We start from the raw sequence: 17920 nt of genomic DNA on the forward strand, positions 1-17920 counted from the left end.
CCTTCGGTCCCGGACCGGTGATAGGACCAGGCTGTCCTCCTTGATGGGTTCCAGACACCTAGCCTCAATCCCCTGTGACCGGTGGTCCGACTCCTCTAGGGCCAGACCAGCGTCTGCGACCTAGTTCTCTTCTCCCCTGGGAGCTCCAACTCCCAGCTTCCTCAGAGCTCCTCACAGCTCGAGGGCTACCACTCAACTAACTTGACACCTCCCACCTCCCTGCCTGACCCCTAGGTGGACAGCCCTATTCCTGCTTAAGCAGCCCACTGGTGTGCCTGACAGGTGTGGTGCAAGGTGTATCTAGGATTTGTGAATGCTGGTGGAGGCAGTACTGCAGGATGGAGACCCAGAACCATGGGGGGTTGAACACTGCACGGGGAGGGCAGTTTGTACAGAACCCTGTGACGACCTGAATAGTCCAGGGGAGTCACAATTGCATCATGGGAGGTCCGCTGACAGCGGGGAACAGCGCAATCTAACGAGTTAACAGGTGCAGGTGGATCTCCGATCTCTGATCCACCTACGCCTGTTAGCTGCACATTTCAGATGATCAGATCAGCAGACATGTGCTGGGATTAATGTGGCCTCAGCGCCTGAGCTCGCATCAAAGTCAGGGACAGGACCAAGCAGGTAATGGTACGCCCTTGGTCGTGAAGGGTTAAGACTACATCACAATGATGATTTCTACACCTATTATTATTAATTGTGTTTTTATGGTATTTTTGTCTCTTGTTCATATGTCACGTTTTAAATAAAGCTTCTTTGTTGTTGATACTTCCTGGCATTTGGCTTTGACCTATATATTTGACGCCACCTGTGGATTGCGGCTATGGAGCCGCCGCTGCTGGATGGGACCTCCGGGGCTGAAGGATTAGCAGCTGGGATGGTTCTGCTCCCCACAGGTGGAGCGGTGCCCCGGGGCAGCCATTGGTGCTTATTAAAGTCTATAGTGCTTTGGAAATGGTGCAGTGCAGGGCAAAATAAAGGAAGCAACACCAGGGGGTGCAGTTTCAAGGTTTTTACTCACTGTTCCAGGGCTGCAGCAAAATGGTTGCCTTTGGATTGCTGAAATTCACTGTCAGGGACCTCCGCCAATCCCGGGTAGTTCTTCAGGTAAATGCCGGTGCACCCTTGTTTGTGTCTCTTTCCTCGACTGACTTCAGAGCCTTGCCCTTTATAGATAAACTTGTCTCGGCCTCCACCATAGAGTCTGGTCAAGAAGGCTTGCCTGGCTGGAATCTTGCCCTCTTCCCAGGGGATCTACGGCAGGTTGTGGCCCGGGGCGCTTGCAGCCACCCTGGGCCTCGGTGTCACTTTCTGGCAATGTCTTTCTTCCCTCTGTCTGGGGACCGTCCCCGATTGCAGCCTGATCCCTCCACCCGATGGTTTAGTGGAACTGGCCACGAGCTTGAAAGCCTTCCGTGGCCCTGGAATCCTTTTTTTACTGTCTGTGGTGTCACCTGGGCCTAGCCGGGCCCCAGGATCTCCACCAGGAAACTTCTCTCTCTGTTACTTTCCTGAGGTGTCAACCTCCCTCTCCTCCTCCACTTCCTCACTCTCCAACTCCCTACTTCTCACTACACTTGACCTTCCTGTATCTGCTCTAACTTTCTGTTGGCTCCTCCCACTTTCCCCGTTGCTAGGCCCCACCCTATGGGAGAAGAGATGGGTCTTACGGCCCCCCAGCATGCAGCATGGGGGTAGCTGCCACTATCTCCGGTCCCAAAATATGCCTAACAATAGGTGTAGTGTGAATTTGCCTGTGAACCGGCGTTTACCCTTGTCCTTACCCAGGATGGGACATCACACCTCTGGCTGGTCTGGCTGGGGTGCAATGTCCCTGTGGAGACGGAAGCCTCAGGGGCGCCACACAAGTCTATGGGAGCGGGTAAATAAACGGATGTCACACGGACCGGCACTCACACCATCCTTGTGACATCCGCTTTTCTAAATACATTTATCGCATGTTTCAGAAAACACAGGAAATGAGTGAGGTCTCACAATGTCTGTCAATCTCTATCTCTGTCAGTCGGTCTCTCCCTCTCGGTCTCTAATCTCTCTCGGTCGGTCTTTCTCTCTCTCTCTCTGTCCATGTCGGTCTATCCCTCTCCCCCCTTCTGTGATACTCACCGATCCCCGATCACCGGCGCGGCGCTGCACGGCATTCACACTGCTCCAGCGGCTTCTCCTCTTTTGAAAATGCCGGCCGCCCATTATTCAATCTCGTATTCACTGCTTTCCCCACCCACCGGCGCCTATGATTGGTTGCAGTCAGACACGCCCCCACGATGAGTGACAGCTGTCTCACTGCAACCAATCACAGCTGGCGGTGGGCGGGTCTATATCATGAAGTAAAAAAATGATTAAATAATTTTAAAAAAACGGCGTGCGGTTCCCCCAAATTTTGATACCAGCCAGGGTAAAGCCACATGGCTGAAGGCTGGTATTCTCAGGATGGGTAGCGCCACGTTATGGTGAGCCCCCCCACCCTAAAAATATCAGCCTGCAGCCGCCCGGAATTGCCGCATCCATTAGATGCGACAGTTCCAGGACTGTACCCGGCTCATCCCAAATTGCCCTGGTGCGGTGGCAATCGAGGTAATAAGGAGTTAATGGCAGCAGCCCATAGCTGCCACTAAGTCCTAGGTTAATCATGGATACCTTCCATGATTAACCTGTTAGTTAAAGAAAATAAACACACACATCCAAAAATCCTTTATTTGTAATAAATGACAAAAAACAACAACCTCTTTCACCACTTTATTAAAGTCCCCAAATACCTCTCCATGTCCGACGTAATCCACAGAGGTCCCACGACGCTTTCAGCTCTGCTACATCAGAAGATGACAGAGAGCGGTCACAGACCACGACCGCTCTCTGTGAGCTCCCCGCAGCGACTGAAGTGAGTCGCGCTATCAGCGATGACGTCACTCAGGTTACCCGCGGCCACAGATCTCAGTGGGATCACTTCAGCTGTGGCTGCGGGTAACCTCAGTGACGGCACCGCTGATAGCGCAGATCACTTCTGTCACTCATGGGATTTGCGGTCACCGGAGAGACCTTCACCAGTGACCGAAAATCAGGCCATGCCACACAGACAGAGCCGCGGGATGACAATGACGTCGGGTGACGTTCATCCGACTTCATTCTGATTGTGCGGCTCTGTCTGTGTCTGCTGTCAGTGGCCATTCAGCTCTGCTACATGGCTCTGTCTGTGTTTGCTGTCACTGGCCATTCAGCTCTGCTACATGACTCTGCTTGTGTCTGCTGTCAGTGGCCATTCAGCTCTGCTACATGGCTCTGTCTGTGTCTGCTGACAGCAGCCATTCAGCTCTGCTACATGGCTCTGTCTGTGTCTGCTGTCAGTGGCCATTCAGCTCTGCTACATGGCTTTGTCTGTGTCTGCTGTCACCGGCCATTCAGCTCTGCTACATGGCTCTGTCTGTGTCTGCTGTCAGCAGCCATTCAGCTCTGCTACATGGCTCTGTCTGTGTCTGCTGTCAGCGGCCATTCAGCTCTGCTACATGGCTCTGTCTGTGTCTGCTGTCAGCGACCATTCAGCTCTGCTACATGGCTCTGTCTGTGTCTGCTGTCAGCGGCCATTCAGCTCTGCTACATGGCTCTGTCTGTGTCTGCTGTCAGCAGCCATTCAGCTCTGCTACATGGCTTTGTCTGTGTCTGCTGTCAGTGGCCATTCAGCTCTGCTACATGGCTCTGTCTGTGGCTGCTGTCACCGGCCATTCAGCTCTGCTACATGGCTCTGTCTGTGTCTGCTGTCACCGGCCATTCAGCTCTGCTACATGGCTCTGTCTGTGTTTGCTGTCACTGGCCATTCAGCTCTGCTACATGACTCTGCTTGTGTCTGCTGTCAGTGGCCATTCAGCTCTGCTACATGGCTCTGTCTGTGTCTGCTGACAGCAGCCATTCAGCTCTGCTACATGGCTCTGTCTGTGTCTGCTGTCAGTGGCCATTCAGCTCTGTTACATGGCTCTGTCTGTGTCTGCTGTCAGCGGCCATTCAGCTCTGCTACATGGCTCTGTCTGTGTCTGCTGTCAGTGGCCATTCAGCTCTGCTACATGGCTTTGTCTGTGTCTGCTGTCACCGGCCATTCAGCTCTGCTACATGGCTCTGTCTGTGTCTGCTGTCACCGGCCATTCAGCTCTGCTACATGGCTCTGTCTGTGTCTGCTGTCAGCAGCCATTCAGCTCTGCTACATGGCTCTGTCTGTGTCTGCTGTCAGCGGCCATTCAGCTCTGCTACATGGCTCTGTCTGTGTCTGCTGTCAGCGGCCATTCAGCTCTGCTACATGGCTCTGTCTGTGTCTGCTGTCACCGGCCATTCAGCTCTGCTACATGGCTCTGTCTGTGGCTGCTGTCAGCGGCCATGTAGCAGAGCTGAATGGCAGATGACATAGTAAAAACGGATCCCATACGCACGCACTGCAATCATGAGAAAAATCCCAGGATCGCAGTGCAGTTGCATTGCACACTGATCGTAACGTGAACAGAGCTCATGCAACTTTCTAGCATGAGACTCGCACCAATTTTACACGCATAAGTGTGTTTCCAGCCAAAGCTGTAGTTGTAGCTCTGCCGGGTTCACTTTTCCCTCCCCATTCACATGAGGCTGGTTTTGCACATGGGGCGCTCGGCTATTAGTGTAGGGACCATCCATATTGGGGTCACGTGACATGGTTGGAGGCTTTTCCGCTCTTTGATCAAAAATTGCTAAGTAAATACCTTACGTTTTTAACATTTCTAGTGATATTTCATATAATCATTAATCGCAGTGTGCGGCCGCACCGGGTGTGTAGATGTCTGTATAATGTCCACATGGTGGATTGTGCAACTGGTCATCATTAATGATAAAAAAGGTGTGCGGGTTTTATTTTTTCTTTATTTTGTTTCTTTTTTTTCATTTTTTCCTTTTGTAAGGTGGGCGGGTTTTATTTTTTTCTTTTTTTTCTATTTTAGGTGTGGGGGTTCGATTTTTTTTCTGTTTTTTTCTTTTTTAGGTGTGGGGGTTCTATTTTTTTCTTTTTTTATTCTTTCTTTTTTTTTCTTTATTAGGTGTGGGGGTTCTATTTTTTCTTTTTTTCTTTTTTTCTTCCTTATTAGGTGTGGGGGTTCTATGTTTTCTTTACTTTTTTTCTTCTTTATTAGATGTGCGGGTTCTATTTTTTTATTTTTTTCTTCTTTATTAGGTGTGCGGGTTCTATTTTTTTATTTTTTTCTTCTTTATTAGGTGTGCGGGTTCTATTTTTTTATTTTTTTCTTCTTTATTAGGTGTGGGGGTTCTATTTTTTCTTTCCTTTTTTTTCTTCTTTATTAGGTGTGTGGGTTCTATTATTTCTTTTTTATTCTTTCTTTTTTTTTTCTTTATTAGGTGTACGTGTTCTATTTTTTCTTTCCTTTTATTTCTGTTTTCATATTTTTCGTCTTTATTAGGTATGCAAGTGCTATTTTTTTCTTTCCTTTTTTTCTTCTTTTTTAGGTGTGGGGGTTCTATGTTTTCTTTACTTTTTTTCTTCTTTATTAGATGTGTGGGTTCTATTTTTTCTTTTTTTTCTATTTTACGTGGGGGGTTTCTGTTTTTTCCTTTTTTAGGTGTGGGGGTTGTATTTTTTCTTTTCTTTTTTAGGTGTGGGGGTTCTATGTTTTCTTTACTTTTCTTTATTAGATGTGTGGGTTCTATTTTTTCTTTCCTTTTTTTTCTTTATTAGGTGTGTGTATGTTCTATTTTTTCTTTCCTTTTATTTCTGTTTTCATATTCTTCTTCTTTATTAGGTATGCAAGTGCTATTTTTTTCTTTCCTTTTTTTTTCTTTTTTTCTTCTTTATTAGGTGTGCGGGTTCTATTTTTTCTTTCGTTTTTATTCTTTTTTTTTTCTTCTTTATTAGGTCTGTGGGTTCCATTATTTTCTTTCCTTTTTTCGATTTTTTCTTCTTTATTAGGTGTGCGGATTGTATTTTTTCCTTTTTTTTATTCTTTCTTTTTCTTCTTTAATAGATGTACAGGTTCTATTTTTTTCCTTTTTTCTTCTTTATTAGGTGTAGGGGTTCTATGTTTTTTCCTTTTTTTTCTTCATTAGGTGTGCGGGTTCTATTTTTTCTTTTTCTTTACTCTTTTTTTTCATTTTTTTTCTTTATTAGGTGTGGGGGTTCTATTTTTTCTTTCTTTTCTCCTTTTTCTTTTTGTTTCATGTTTTTTCTTTCTTTTTTTTCTTTATTAGGTGTGCGGGATCTACTTTTCCTTTTTTTTTGTCCTTTTCTTTAGTTTTTTTTCCTTTTTTTTTCTTTATTTATTTTTTATTTTTTTTCTTCTTTCCCATTTAATAGGGAGATCTCTTTGCCAGTTACGTTATCCACTGCGCCACCAGAAACCGCACGTATCTAATCGCAGAAGAAATTGGCATGTTTTTGATCTGAAGCCCGCACCGCAAATCAGTTCATGCTGAGTAAAAGAGAAGCGCAGAGGGCCGGAGATTTCTATCAATCACATCCACTTTGTTGGAACTGTAAGGCGCTGCGAAAATACATAGCGGTAAAAACTCACCAAAATCTCATAGTGGGCACAGAGCCTAAAGGGAATCTGTCAGAACAATCCAATCCCCCCATCCCCCCCAAAAAACTGTGGGGGGGGGGGGGTAATTGAGGAAAAAGGGGTGGATGGTGCTGATAGATTCCCCTTAAATGCAATTGTTGTTCTCTGGCAGTTGCATCTAAAGGGGTTTGGTCATGATGTTCCTATTTTCCTCTGCCTCCCACCCTGCCGCAGCGCGCTCCCAAAGATGGACGGTTCTAGCCAGCAGCACCCTCCAATGCTGCCAGCACTGACGGCTCTGGATCTCGCCTGCATCATAGCAGCACTTACAAGCTCTATATCCAAGAGCTTGTATGTGCGTAATCCTTATCTAGGAAAGAGCAGTAAACTATAGAATTAATAATCCCTCTTTTTGAGATTTTTCATAAAAAATTATTTGCAAAATTGCTTATTTTTCCTTGCATTTTCCAGTTTTAACTCTTTAATAACATAAGACAACCTCTCTTTTGTGGTCATTTCCCCCTACAAATGTAAAATGAAAAGCGATCACACATTGTATGTACTCTGAAACCGCGTATCGCGTCCACAGAAAAATAAAAACACTGCGGGTTTTGGAAAAAGACGATAATGTTTTTCACAATTTTTTTTTTTACATTAAATAATGAAAAAAACTATCCAAGTTTGATATCGCAGTAATCGTACTGATCTGCAGAATCATATGAGCCGGATATTCTTATTGCACAAAGAACGCAGTGAAAGCAAAACCCATACAACAATGATGGAACGGTGTTGGTTTTTTTTTCTTACTTTGCACTATTTCACTTGGAATTTTTTTTTTACTAGTTTTCAGAAAAGAAAAAAAGTTATTACTGATAAAGGGAGAATAAAAACGTAAAAAAATTGAAATTGGCAGCATAGAAAATGTGATTGCCAGGTGCATTTCCCACTGGTCGCCGCCAGGTGGCGCTGTCCGCTTTTTCAGGCCGCAGCTGTACTTACCACATTTGAACAGCAGATGTCGCTGTTGCATGAGCCTCAGTCGAGCGCAGGCGGCGCTGCAGTGGTCGTTGCCAGCAGTCACCGGCAGGTGTCGCTGCGGCGGCGCCGTGACGTCAGCGGGCAGTAAGAAGTTGATACATTGGCTCGCGATGTTCCGGCCGCCGCACACAGGTTTCTGTCAGTGATGTCATCGTGATTGACGGCTGTGCCGGTGCTGACGTCATGGACCGGGCCTTGCGGGAGTTCGCTGCCCACCTCGGGGGGTGTGAGGAGGCCCCCGGCTCTCAGCTGGCCGGAAACGACTGGGATTTCCTGGATATCGATATGGAGGCTATCGACCTCCGCGCTCTGCCCTCCTCCGTCATCTGCTGCAACCTGGAGGTCGGGGTCTTCTATGACTTCCGCTGCAGGGTGAGTGCAGGCTGCAGGATTGGGGGAGGGGGCCGCAGCTGGCATCTCTGGGGGCACAGGAGACCCCGGGGCAGGGAGCCTGGTGCAGCCCTTATTACTGGGGCCCAAAAATGGGGTTATCTGCTGGTGAATCCTATGCAGGGCAGCACTGTATGTTGTTTTACATTGTAATGGTCCTCTGTTATTCCTCCTGGAAATGTCAGATGGCACGTGTCGGTAGGCACCAGGTAGGTGGGTATACAGGGTACGTGTTTGGGGGCAGCGGGGGGCACTAGGTAGGTGGGTATACAGGACGCATGGCAGGGGGCACCAGGTAGGTGGGTATATACTGCACATGTCCGGGGGCCACCAGGTAGGTGGGTATATACTGCACATGTCCGGGGGCCACCAGGTAGGTGGGTATATACTGCACATGACCGGGGGCCACCAGGTAGGTGGGTATATACTGCACATGTCCGGGGGCCACCAGGTAGGTGGGTATATACTGCACATGTCCGGGGGCAGCAGGGGGCACCAGGTAGGTGGGTATACAGGACGCATGGCGGGGGGCACCAGGTAGGTGGGTATATACTGCACATGTCCGGGGGCCACCAGGTAGGTGGGTATATACTGCACATGTCCGGGGGCAGCGGGGGGCACTAGGTAGGTGGGTATACAGGACGCATGGCGGGGGGCACCAGGTAGGTGGGTATATACTGCACATGTCCGGGGGCAGCAGGGGGCACCAGGTAGGTGGGTATACAGGACGCATGGCGGGGGGCACCAGGTAGGTGGGTATATACTGCACATGTCCGGGGGCCACCAGGTAGGTGGGTCTATACTGCACATGTCCGGGGGCAGCGGGGGGCACTAGGTAGGTGGGTATATACTGCACATGTCCGGGGGCAGCGGGGGGCACCAGGTAGGTGGGTATACAGGACACATGGCTGGGGGCAGCAGGTAGGTGGGTATACAGGACGCATGGCGGGGGGCACTAGGTAGGTGGGTATACAGGACGCATGGCGGGGGGCAGCAGGGGGCACCAGGTAGGTGGGTATACAGGACGCATGGCGGGGGGCAGCAGGGGGCACCAGGTAGGTGGGTATATACGGCACATGTCCGGGGGCACCAGGTAGGTGGGTATATACGGCACATGTCCGGGGGTAGCAGGGGGCACCAGGTAGGTGGGTCTGTACGGCACATGTCCGGGGGCAGCGGGGGGGCACCAGGTAGGTGGGTCTATACGGCACATGTCCGGGGGCAGCGGGGGGCACCAGGTAGGTGGGTATATACTGCCCATGTCCGGGGGCAGCGAGGGGCACCAGGTAGGTGGGTATATACTGCACATGTCCGGGGGCAGCAGGGGGCACCAGGTAGGTGGGTATACAGGACGCATGGCGGGGGGCACCAGGTAGGTGGGTATATACTGCACATGTCCGGGGGCCACCAGGTAGGTGGGTATATACTGCACATGTCCGGGGGCAGCGGGGGGCACTAGGTAGGTGGGTATATACTGCACATGTCCGGGGGCAGCGGGGGGCACCAGGTAGGTGGGTATACAGGACACATGGCTGGGGGCAGCAGGTAGGTGGGTATACAGGACGCATGGCGGGGGGCACTAGGTAGGTGGGTATACAGGACGCATGGCGGGGGGCAGCAGGGGGCACCAGGTAGGTGGGTATACAGGACGCATGGCGGGGGGCAGCAGGGGGCACCAGGTAGGTGGGTGGGTATATACGGCACATGTCCGGGGGCACCAGGTAGGTGGGTATATACTGCACATGTCCGGGGGCAGCGGGGGGCACCAGGTAGGTGGGTATATACGGCACATGTCCGGGGGCAGTGGGGGGCACCAGGTAGGTGGGTATATACGGCACATGTCCGGGGGCAGCGGGGGGCACCAGGTAGGTGGATATATACGGCACATGTCCGGGGGCAGCGGGGGGTACCAGGTAGGTGGGTATATACGGCACATGTCCGGGGGCAGTGGGGGGTACCAGGTAGGTGGGTATATACGGCACATGTCCGTTGTCCGTGCCAGATTGCTATAATTGGTAACAGATATTAGTGTTTTGGGGAGACCCCTGATCTCCCTCACCACATAGATTATACTGGTACATCCCAATTTGGGTGTCTGTTTGTGTCACCAACTGGACCCGTCTGTAAAAATAACACTGTCTTTGCCCCATCTAAAAAATTTTCAGGAATCTGTTTTTTTTTTGTCCCGAAGCTGAAGACACTAATACAGATCCTTGTGAGAAAACATTATACATTGTACAGTGACTGCGCTGACGTCTGATAGATTCTGGGCAGTGATCACTGATCATCACAGAGGATTATGGTTTTCTGTAATGAATATTATTTGTCCTTAATCTTTTGGTGAACTGTCCAGAAAAATCGGCTCAGGAGCTGCAACTCTGGTGCCGGAGTGTGGAGGCGGCTCAGGAGCTGCAACTCTGGTGCCGGAGTGTGGAGGCGGCTCAGGAGCTGCAACTCTGGTGCCGGAGTGTGGAGGCGGCTCAGGAGCTGCAACTCTGGTGCCGGAGTGTGGAGGCGGCTCAGGAGCTGCAGCAGTCGTACACCAAAACTTCTGCTACTCACCCCCTGCTGCGCCTGTATAACCATCTATATGCCACCGTCAAGCACTGACATCTCGATCGCACCGCACTTTAATTTCCCCAGTATTATAGAGCAAAACAGACCAAACCCCCCCCTAATGAAATAAAAATGAAAAATAATATATATATATTAAATTTTATTCATTTATATAGTGCTAACATATTCCACAGCATTTTACATACATTGGCAACACTGTCCCCATTGGGGCTCACAATCTCGAGTCCCTATCTGTATGTCTTTGGAGTGTGGGAGGAAACCAGAGACCCCGGAGGAAACCCACGCAAACACGGGGAGAACATACAAACTCCTTGCAGATTGCGTCCTTGGTGGGATTTGAACCCAGGACCCCAGATATGCAAGACCGCAGTGCTAACCACTGAGCCACCATGGGTTTGGCATTGCTGTAGTCCCACTGACCTGGAGAATAGTTTTGACATGTCATTTCTTTTACACAGTAAAAATCTTAAAAAAAAAAATAAACAAAACAAAAAAACAATGGTGGAATTGCGTTTTGTAGCATTTTTCACTGTGGTTTGGAAGTTTTTGTTTTTCCTGATCCTCTTGTACATGATACTGTAAAGCAAAAACAGGAGTGGGGGCTGGGCAATAACCAATCAAGAAGGGGTTAACAAAAAGCAGTAATAGTGGCCTTCTTGTCCCCTCCTGTCCCACCCATATCCCCGTCCCCCTCCCGTCTTCCCCATCCCTCCCGGACCATCCATCTTCCCCATCTGCCCCTGTTCTCCCGCCCCCTCCTGTTTCCCCTCCGGTCTTCCCCATCCCAATCCTGTTCTCCCAGACCCTTCATCCTCTCCTGCCGTCCTCCTCATCCCTCCCGGAGCCTCCATCCTTCCCTTCTGCCCCTGTTCTCCCGTTTCGTCTATTCCCTCCCATCCATCCCCTCTGTCCTCCCCATCCTTCATGGTCCCTCCATCCTCCTTGTCACCTTTCCATCTTCCTCGTCCCCTCTCGTTCCCCTCTCTGTCCTCCCCGGACTCTCCATCCTCTGTGTCCCCTTTTTGTCCTCCCCCATCTCCTCTTGTTCCCCTTTCCATCCTTCCCAGACCCTCCGTTCTCCCCGTCCCCCCTCTGTCCTCACCATCCTTCCCAGACCCTCCGTTCTCCCCGTCCCCCTCTGTCCTCACCATCCTTCCCAGACCCTCTATCCTCCCCATCTGCCCCTGTTCTCCTGTTTTGTCTATTCCCTCCCGTCCATCCCCTCTGTCCTCCCTATCCTTCCCGGACCCTCCATCCTCCTTGTCCCCTTTCCATCCTCCCAGTCCCTTCTTGTTTCCCCATCTTTCCTCCCCATCTCTCTTGTCCCTTCCATCCCCCCCCCCCCCCCGTCTCCTCTTGTTCCCCTCTCCATCCTTCCCAGACCCTCCGTTCTCCTCGTCCCCCCTCTTTTCTCTCCATCCTTCCCAGACCCTCCGTTCTCCTCGTCCCCCCTCTTTTCTCTCCATCCTTCCCAGACCCTCCGTTCTCCTCGTCCCCCCTCTTTTCTCTCCATCCTTCCCAGACCCTCCGTCTCCCCCCCCCCCCCCCCCTGTCCTCACCATCCTTCCCACACCCTCCATCCTCCCCTGTCCCCCCTCTGTCTTTCCCATCCTTCCCAGACCATCTGTTCCCCAGGTTCCCCCTCTGCCCTCCCCATCCTTCCCGGACCCTCCATCCTCCCCGTTTCTTGCATTACCCAATGTGACTTGGTTCAGCCTTTTGTGACCCGGTCTCTAGAGCCCACGTGAGCAGTGCATGCTGGGAGAGCGTCATTATAAGAGCACGTCAGGGCAGTGTGTGGCGGCAAAATCTTCTTAACAAGCAGCTAGAAGAAAACTCTCCTATAGAGCGGCGGCCACTCTCCTACCTGAGACATAGAACGACCCGACCCCTGGTATATTCCCCATTACATAGCTGTCCTGAAATGTCTTTTTTTTTTTTTATTTATCTATTTTTTAATAGTGCACAATGTACGACTCTTTCACAACCACATCCGGTGAATAGCTGGGCTGCGGGGGTTCAGGAGCTGATCCTGCGCAGGGCGCCGGCTGTGGTGCACAGCGAGTGGCTGCTGATGGGCTGCAGCGCTCAGAGGAGCACCAGGAGCCACCACACAGTCATCGCTTCAACCGTGCCCAGTCCAGGAGGAGGGGATGTGATTTTATTGTATGTAATATGGGGGACTATAGCATTTAAAGGATTTTACCGAAGCTCCTGCTGCCTTTTGTGACGTGATGTCAAGAGCGCTGCAGACAATCAGTAAGCTGAGCATCGGAGATGACAGCACGAGCCACTGAGCTGACTGTCTGAAGTGCTGACAACATGACTGTAACGCTGCTGACAGTCACACACATCGGGAGTGGCATAGACTAACTGTTGGACCTGGGGAGCGTGAGTAAAGCACACTTAATTTTTTTTTTTTCTAAATAAAAGAGAGCAAGAGCTTTCTGTAACTAGAAAACCCCTTTAAGAACTGCTTTAAATCCTGTCCGGTCATGGATGATCTCGCAGTGGACACTAGAGGGCGCCATGTGAGCGTGTTATTTGCAATCCGGGACAATATTTGGCCGGATTAGTCATTCTAGTTATTGTAGTGCGCATGTGTTTGCAGTAGGGGGCGCCGTCTGCCTTATTTTCTTGTATAGCCGTGCTTTGGAGGTGATTGCATTTATTACCACAGTGGTGGTCCGCACTGGAAATGGACCAGTTGAATGGGTTTAACCCTTGTGCATGCCCCCCCACACCCCTGCTTTTTTGGTTACAGCTAAAACAGAAAGGCGCTGGCCCTTTAAATCAGCGGATGCTGTATTACAGCTGGATTGCGGATCAGTGTACCAGAAAATGTGACCCAGAACGTCTGACACATCCAAATATGAGAAAATAAATATTTCCTGCATTAAATATTCACCCCCGGGGGAAAGTTAATGGTTTCTCGTCTTCTCTGCTCTTCCTCCGCTTCATCCTTTCTCACTGAGTTAACTCTTTCTCTGCTGCATGCACCATTTCTGCTTTTCTTCCAAATGATGGAAAGTTCTGGATGACCAGACGCCGGATTAAAGGCGTAAATATTGCCGGAGGTAGAGAGATGTATTACTGCCAGGCAGCCATCCCTTTGAATACCAACACAAGCCCTCCAACTTAAGACGGCTGATAACAGGAAACAATAGCTGGTTATGCAGGGCTTGTCAGTTATATACATTGTTATATTCATGATATTTGAGAGCTTGGACTCCCAAAAGTGTTAAATCTCTGCTCCCTCTTGTGAGGGCGTAGATGGGTCATTGCCGAAAAACTGTTGTGTGCTCCTCCTCCTGAGGGATGACGCGGTCCCACATCTTGTATATTGCCCCAAGTTTAGAGGAACTTCAGAATTTTTGGTAATAATCCCAGCAAATTTGTGCATGTCCCAACCTAAAAAGAGGTCCTAAACTGTGCACAAAAATGGGCCGCTAGTGGGATTTAGCTCTGGCACCAGGATTTTGTGCTGCAGGGTCTGCATCCGGGCTCCCAATGGTGAGGCATGGGCAGAGTAGGGGTGCACTGTTTAAGGGTGAGGGGTGGCGTGGCGTGGCATGGCGTGGTTGGAGTAGGGGTGCACTGCTTAAGGGTGAGGGGTGGGGGGCATGGTGTGGTTGGAGTAGGGGTGCACTGCTTAAGGGTGAGGGGTGGCGGGGCATGGTGTGGTTGGAGTAGGGGTGCACTGCTTACAGGTGAGGGGTGGCGGGGCATGGTGTGGTTGGAGTAGGGGTGCACTGCTTACAGGTGAGGGGTGGCGGGGCATGGTGTGGTTGGAGTAGGGGTGCACTGCTTACAGGTGAGGGGTGACGGGGCATGGTGTGGTTGGAGTAGAGGTGCACTGCTAACAGGTGAGTGGTGGCGGGGCATGGTGTGGTCGGAGTAGGGGTGCACTGCTTAAGGGTGAGGGGTGGTGGAGCATGGCGTGGTCGGAGTAGGGGTGCACTGCTTACAGGTGAGGGGTGGGGGGCATGGTGTGGTTGGAGTAGGGGTGCACTGCTTAAGGGTGAGGGGTGGGGGGCATGGTGTGGTTGGAGTAGGGATGCACTGCTTACAGGTGAGGGGTGGCGGGGCATGGTGTGGTTGGAGTAGGGGTGCACTGCTTACAGGTGAGGGGTGGCGGGGCATGGTGTGGTTGGAGTAGGGGTGCACTGCTTACAGGTGAGGGGTGGCGGGGCATGGTGTGGTTGGAGTAGGGATGCACTGCTTAAGGTATGACTTAAAGGTGTACGCACCTTGTCGGACATTTTCTAGAATACTCTCAGGACATGGCATGGCCATCTGGTAGATGAGGGTCCTCCTACATCTATTTTTCTGGCCACCGAGTCCGGGAGAGGACCGCATGAAACGGGGGTTGCCCATGTGTGCCGTTGTGTGTTGACCATGGGTGTCATGGAATCGGCTGCCTCCCATAGCAGTGAATGGTGAGGGTGGCACGTGTCTCCGCTCGGTCCTGGCGTGGATTGCGGTATATTCACCAGATGGGGTGCAGGTCAGGAACCTCTGTTTTGGAGATGGGTGCTTATTCTGGAAGTAGTTCTGCTATAAATTTTCCTGATTGGAAGACCTTTATAGGGCGGCTGCAATGGGCCATTGCGGGGTGTCTCCCGGGGCGTAGGCTCGGTGGGCCCCTGGATATCCTCGGCACTGGACCAATACTTTGATTTCGGCTTTGGCTGATGCGACCTAATCGGAGTAGTGTGCGCGTCCCCGGAGTATACAGGGGTGAGCCGGCCGTTCCCAGAACCCCAGCTGCCACCCAAACTGCTCCCGGCCCGGCCCCATCCCCGCTTGCCCATATCCTTCATTATGAAGGTCTTTATCAGAGTTTCCCTTTAATTAGTGCCTTTTTTTCCTCCCTGATTCGCAGATCGTCGACCCTTGTGAATTTTTTTCCTTTCCATTTTCCAGGTTGTGTCCATTTATCCGTCACCGGATTTATTCCTCGCCTGAAATTGTTCCATTAATATTATTGGAAAATTCGTCGCTCTGTAATTTATGGACGATAATTTATGGAAACAAGTCCTGTCCGATTCCATTACTTCACAATTCCCGAGCGCCGCTCTCCCCGGGTTAATGACGGAAACCTTCTTTTACAAGGCAAGGGCTGAAAATTGCACTTGGCAGATATTCTACTTTATCGGATGTTTAGTAAAGCTGAGTGATTTGCCAGTATGGCCGCTTCATTAACTACAATAGGAAATGCCACCCAGCTTTTCCTGAATCCTGACTGGCTGCTCAATAACTATAGGACTCCAAAATCCCAGGAACGGTGGCAGCCACGGTCACGGCAGCGGTTACTGAGTGTCTCCTTGTTTTCCAAGAAACATATGTACCATAGCTAACAACTGATGTGTCCACATTCAGCCGCGTCGCATTGATGCCGCCGTCGCTTCCGGGCACGGGGTTTCTATTTAGGAGAACACTGTCTGAACGAGTTTTTTTATTGCCACCTTTTGGATGGTTGTCATTGTTTTCCATCTAGTAACATCCAGACTTCTTAACCTTTCCGGTGCCACGTGCCCCCGGGGGCACCCCTCGCGCGCGCCCCCGGGGGCACCCCTCGCGCGCGCCCCCGGGGGCACCCCTCGCGCGCGCCCCCGGGGGCACCCCTCGCGCGCGCCCCCGGGGGCACCCCTCGCGCGCGCCCCCGGGGGCACCCCTCGCGCGCGCCCCCGGGGGCACCCCTCGCGCGCGCCCCCGGGAGTTCCAAAAGCACATTTTGGGATTTCGTACCCTCCTGTGCCTAATGGATGAGAAGCGACACTTCCTAGCATAGAATTGATGAAACTGATGATAAAAGCTGGCACTCTGATGACGCTGATGAAACTCAAATTGTTTTTTACATACATGAATGAGCCCGTATACAGATCCACACATGTCCAATTTCAGACAGATTTTTCATGTTTTTTAATCACTGTTTGAAGGGAACCTGTCACCAGATTTGGGGCCTATAAGCTGCGACCACCACTAGTGGGCTCTTATATACAGCATTCTAACATGCTGTATATAAGAGCCCAGGCCGCTTTAGTATCATGTGCAAAACACTTTTATAATACTTCTCGGGTCGGATGAGCGACCCTCTCTCGGGTCGGATGAGCGACCCTCTCTCGGGTCGGATGAGCGACCCTCTCTCGGGTCGGATGAGCGACCCTCTCTCGGGTCGGATGAGCGACCCTCTCTCGGGTCGGATGAGCGACCCTCTCTCGGGTCGGATGAGCGACCCTCTCTCGGGTCGGATGAGCGACCCTCTCTCGGGTCGGATGAGCGACCCTCTCTCGGGTCGGATGAGCGACCCTCTCTCGGGTCCGGCTCCTCCTTTCTGCTGAGATCTCCGTCCTCCTTCTTCTATCCAGTTTAGGCCAGCATTGCGGTCCTGCGCAGGCGCACTTCTCTCTGCACTGCTGAGGGCACATCAAAGTACTGTAATGCGCAGGCGCGAGGAAAGGTTAAAGCCCGTTCCCGCATGCGCACTACAATACTTTGATCTGCTCTGAGCAGGGCAGATCAAAGTGTACCTGTGCGGGACCTCAATCCTGGCTAGTTTGGATGTCGTAGGATAGCGTCATGGACATGGGCCTGCGAAGAAGGATGTCTATCGCCGCAGAGAAGGAGGCTCCGGATTTGAGAGCAGCGACACTCATCGGACCGGACAGGTGAGTATACTGAAGTTGTTTTTACATTATACAGAGTGACCTGGGCTCTTATATACAGTATTCTAGAATGCTGTATATATGGTCTCACTGGTGGTGGCTGCAGCGCATAAGGTACAAATCTGGTGGCAGGTTCCCTTTTAAATAGTGAAGGGGGTCTGTGCTGCAGTTCCAGACATAGCCTCAATGTTTATGGCGCTGTACCCACAGAAACAAAAATTGGGGTGATACACTTAGCATAGCCCCATGAGTTTTGCATTGTGTACCCCACCAACCAGCTGTAGGAAAATCGGGGAAGCATATTTTGGGCACACCCATATTACAGATGCATGGGTATAAGAGCCTAATCTGACAACTCTCAAGATGCCTATGAAGCTGTCAGCTCAGATCCTTTGACTCCCGGTGAGACTAAAGGGTGCTTTACACGCTGCGACATCGCTAGCGATCTAGTTAGCCATGTGACACGCCAGATCGCAGATGTGATCTGCCGAGATCGCACATGTGACCGGCGCTATGAAAACGATCACATCTGCGATCTGGCATGTCACATGGCTAACTAGATCGCTAGCGATGTCGCAGCGTGTAAAGCACCCTTTAGACTTGTATCCGTAATACAGGTGCACAAATGTACCCATGATACAATAATCTCGAGCTGGCGAAATACTGAGAGTCAAAGAAACTTCAGCCTCATCCCCCTCCTCCCCC

At 50.9% G+C, this 17920-nt stretch overlaps 2 protein-coding genes across 2 annotated transcripts in view; one reads left to right on the forward strand and one right to left on the reverse strand.

Annotated features, from left to right (window-relative positions):
- The window catches only part of CLIC6 (chloride intracellular channel 6), a 78499-nt gene extending 70578 nt beyond the window's left edge, over positions 1 to 7921 (reverse strand). The window contains exon 1 of the mRNA XM_075334996.1: positions 7542 to 7921. The gene's annotated coding sequence lies outside the window, so the exon portion shown is untranslated. The remainder of the gene's footprint in view (positions 1 to 7541) is intronic.
- RCAN1 (regulator of calcineurin 1) overlaps positions 7638 to 17920 on the forward strand; it is a 112628-nt gene continuing 102345 nt past the window's right edge. The window contains exon 1 of the mRNA XM_075334997.1: positions 7638 to 7952. Coding sequence (XP_075191112.1) covers positions 7764 to 7952 — 189 coding nt within the window. The 5' untranslated portion in view covers positions 7638 to 7763. The remainder of the gene's footprint in view (positions 7953 to 17920) is intronic.

The sequence above is a fragment of the Anomaloglossus baeobatrachus genome, chromosome 2 (genome assembly GCF_048569485.1).
Source record: "Anomaloglossus baeobatrachus isolate aAnoBae1 chromosome 2, aAnoBae1.hap1, whole genome shotgun sequence".
Lineage (NCBI taxonomy): Eukaryota > Metazoa > Chordata > Amphibia > Anura > Aromobatidae > Anomaloglossus > Anomaloglossus baeobatrachus.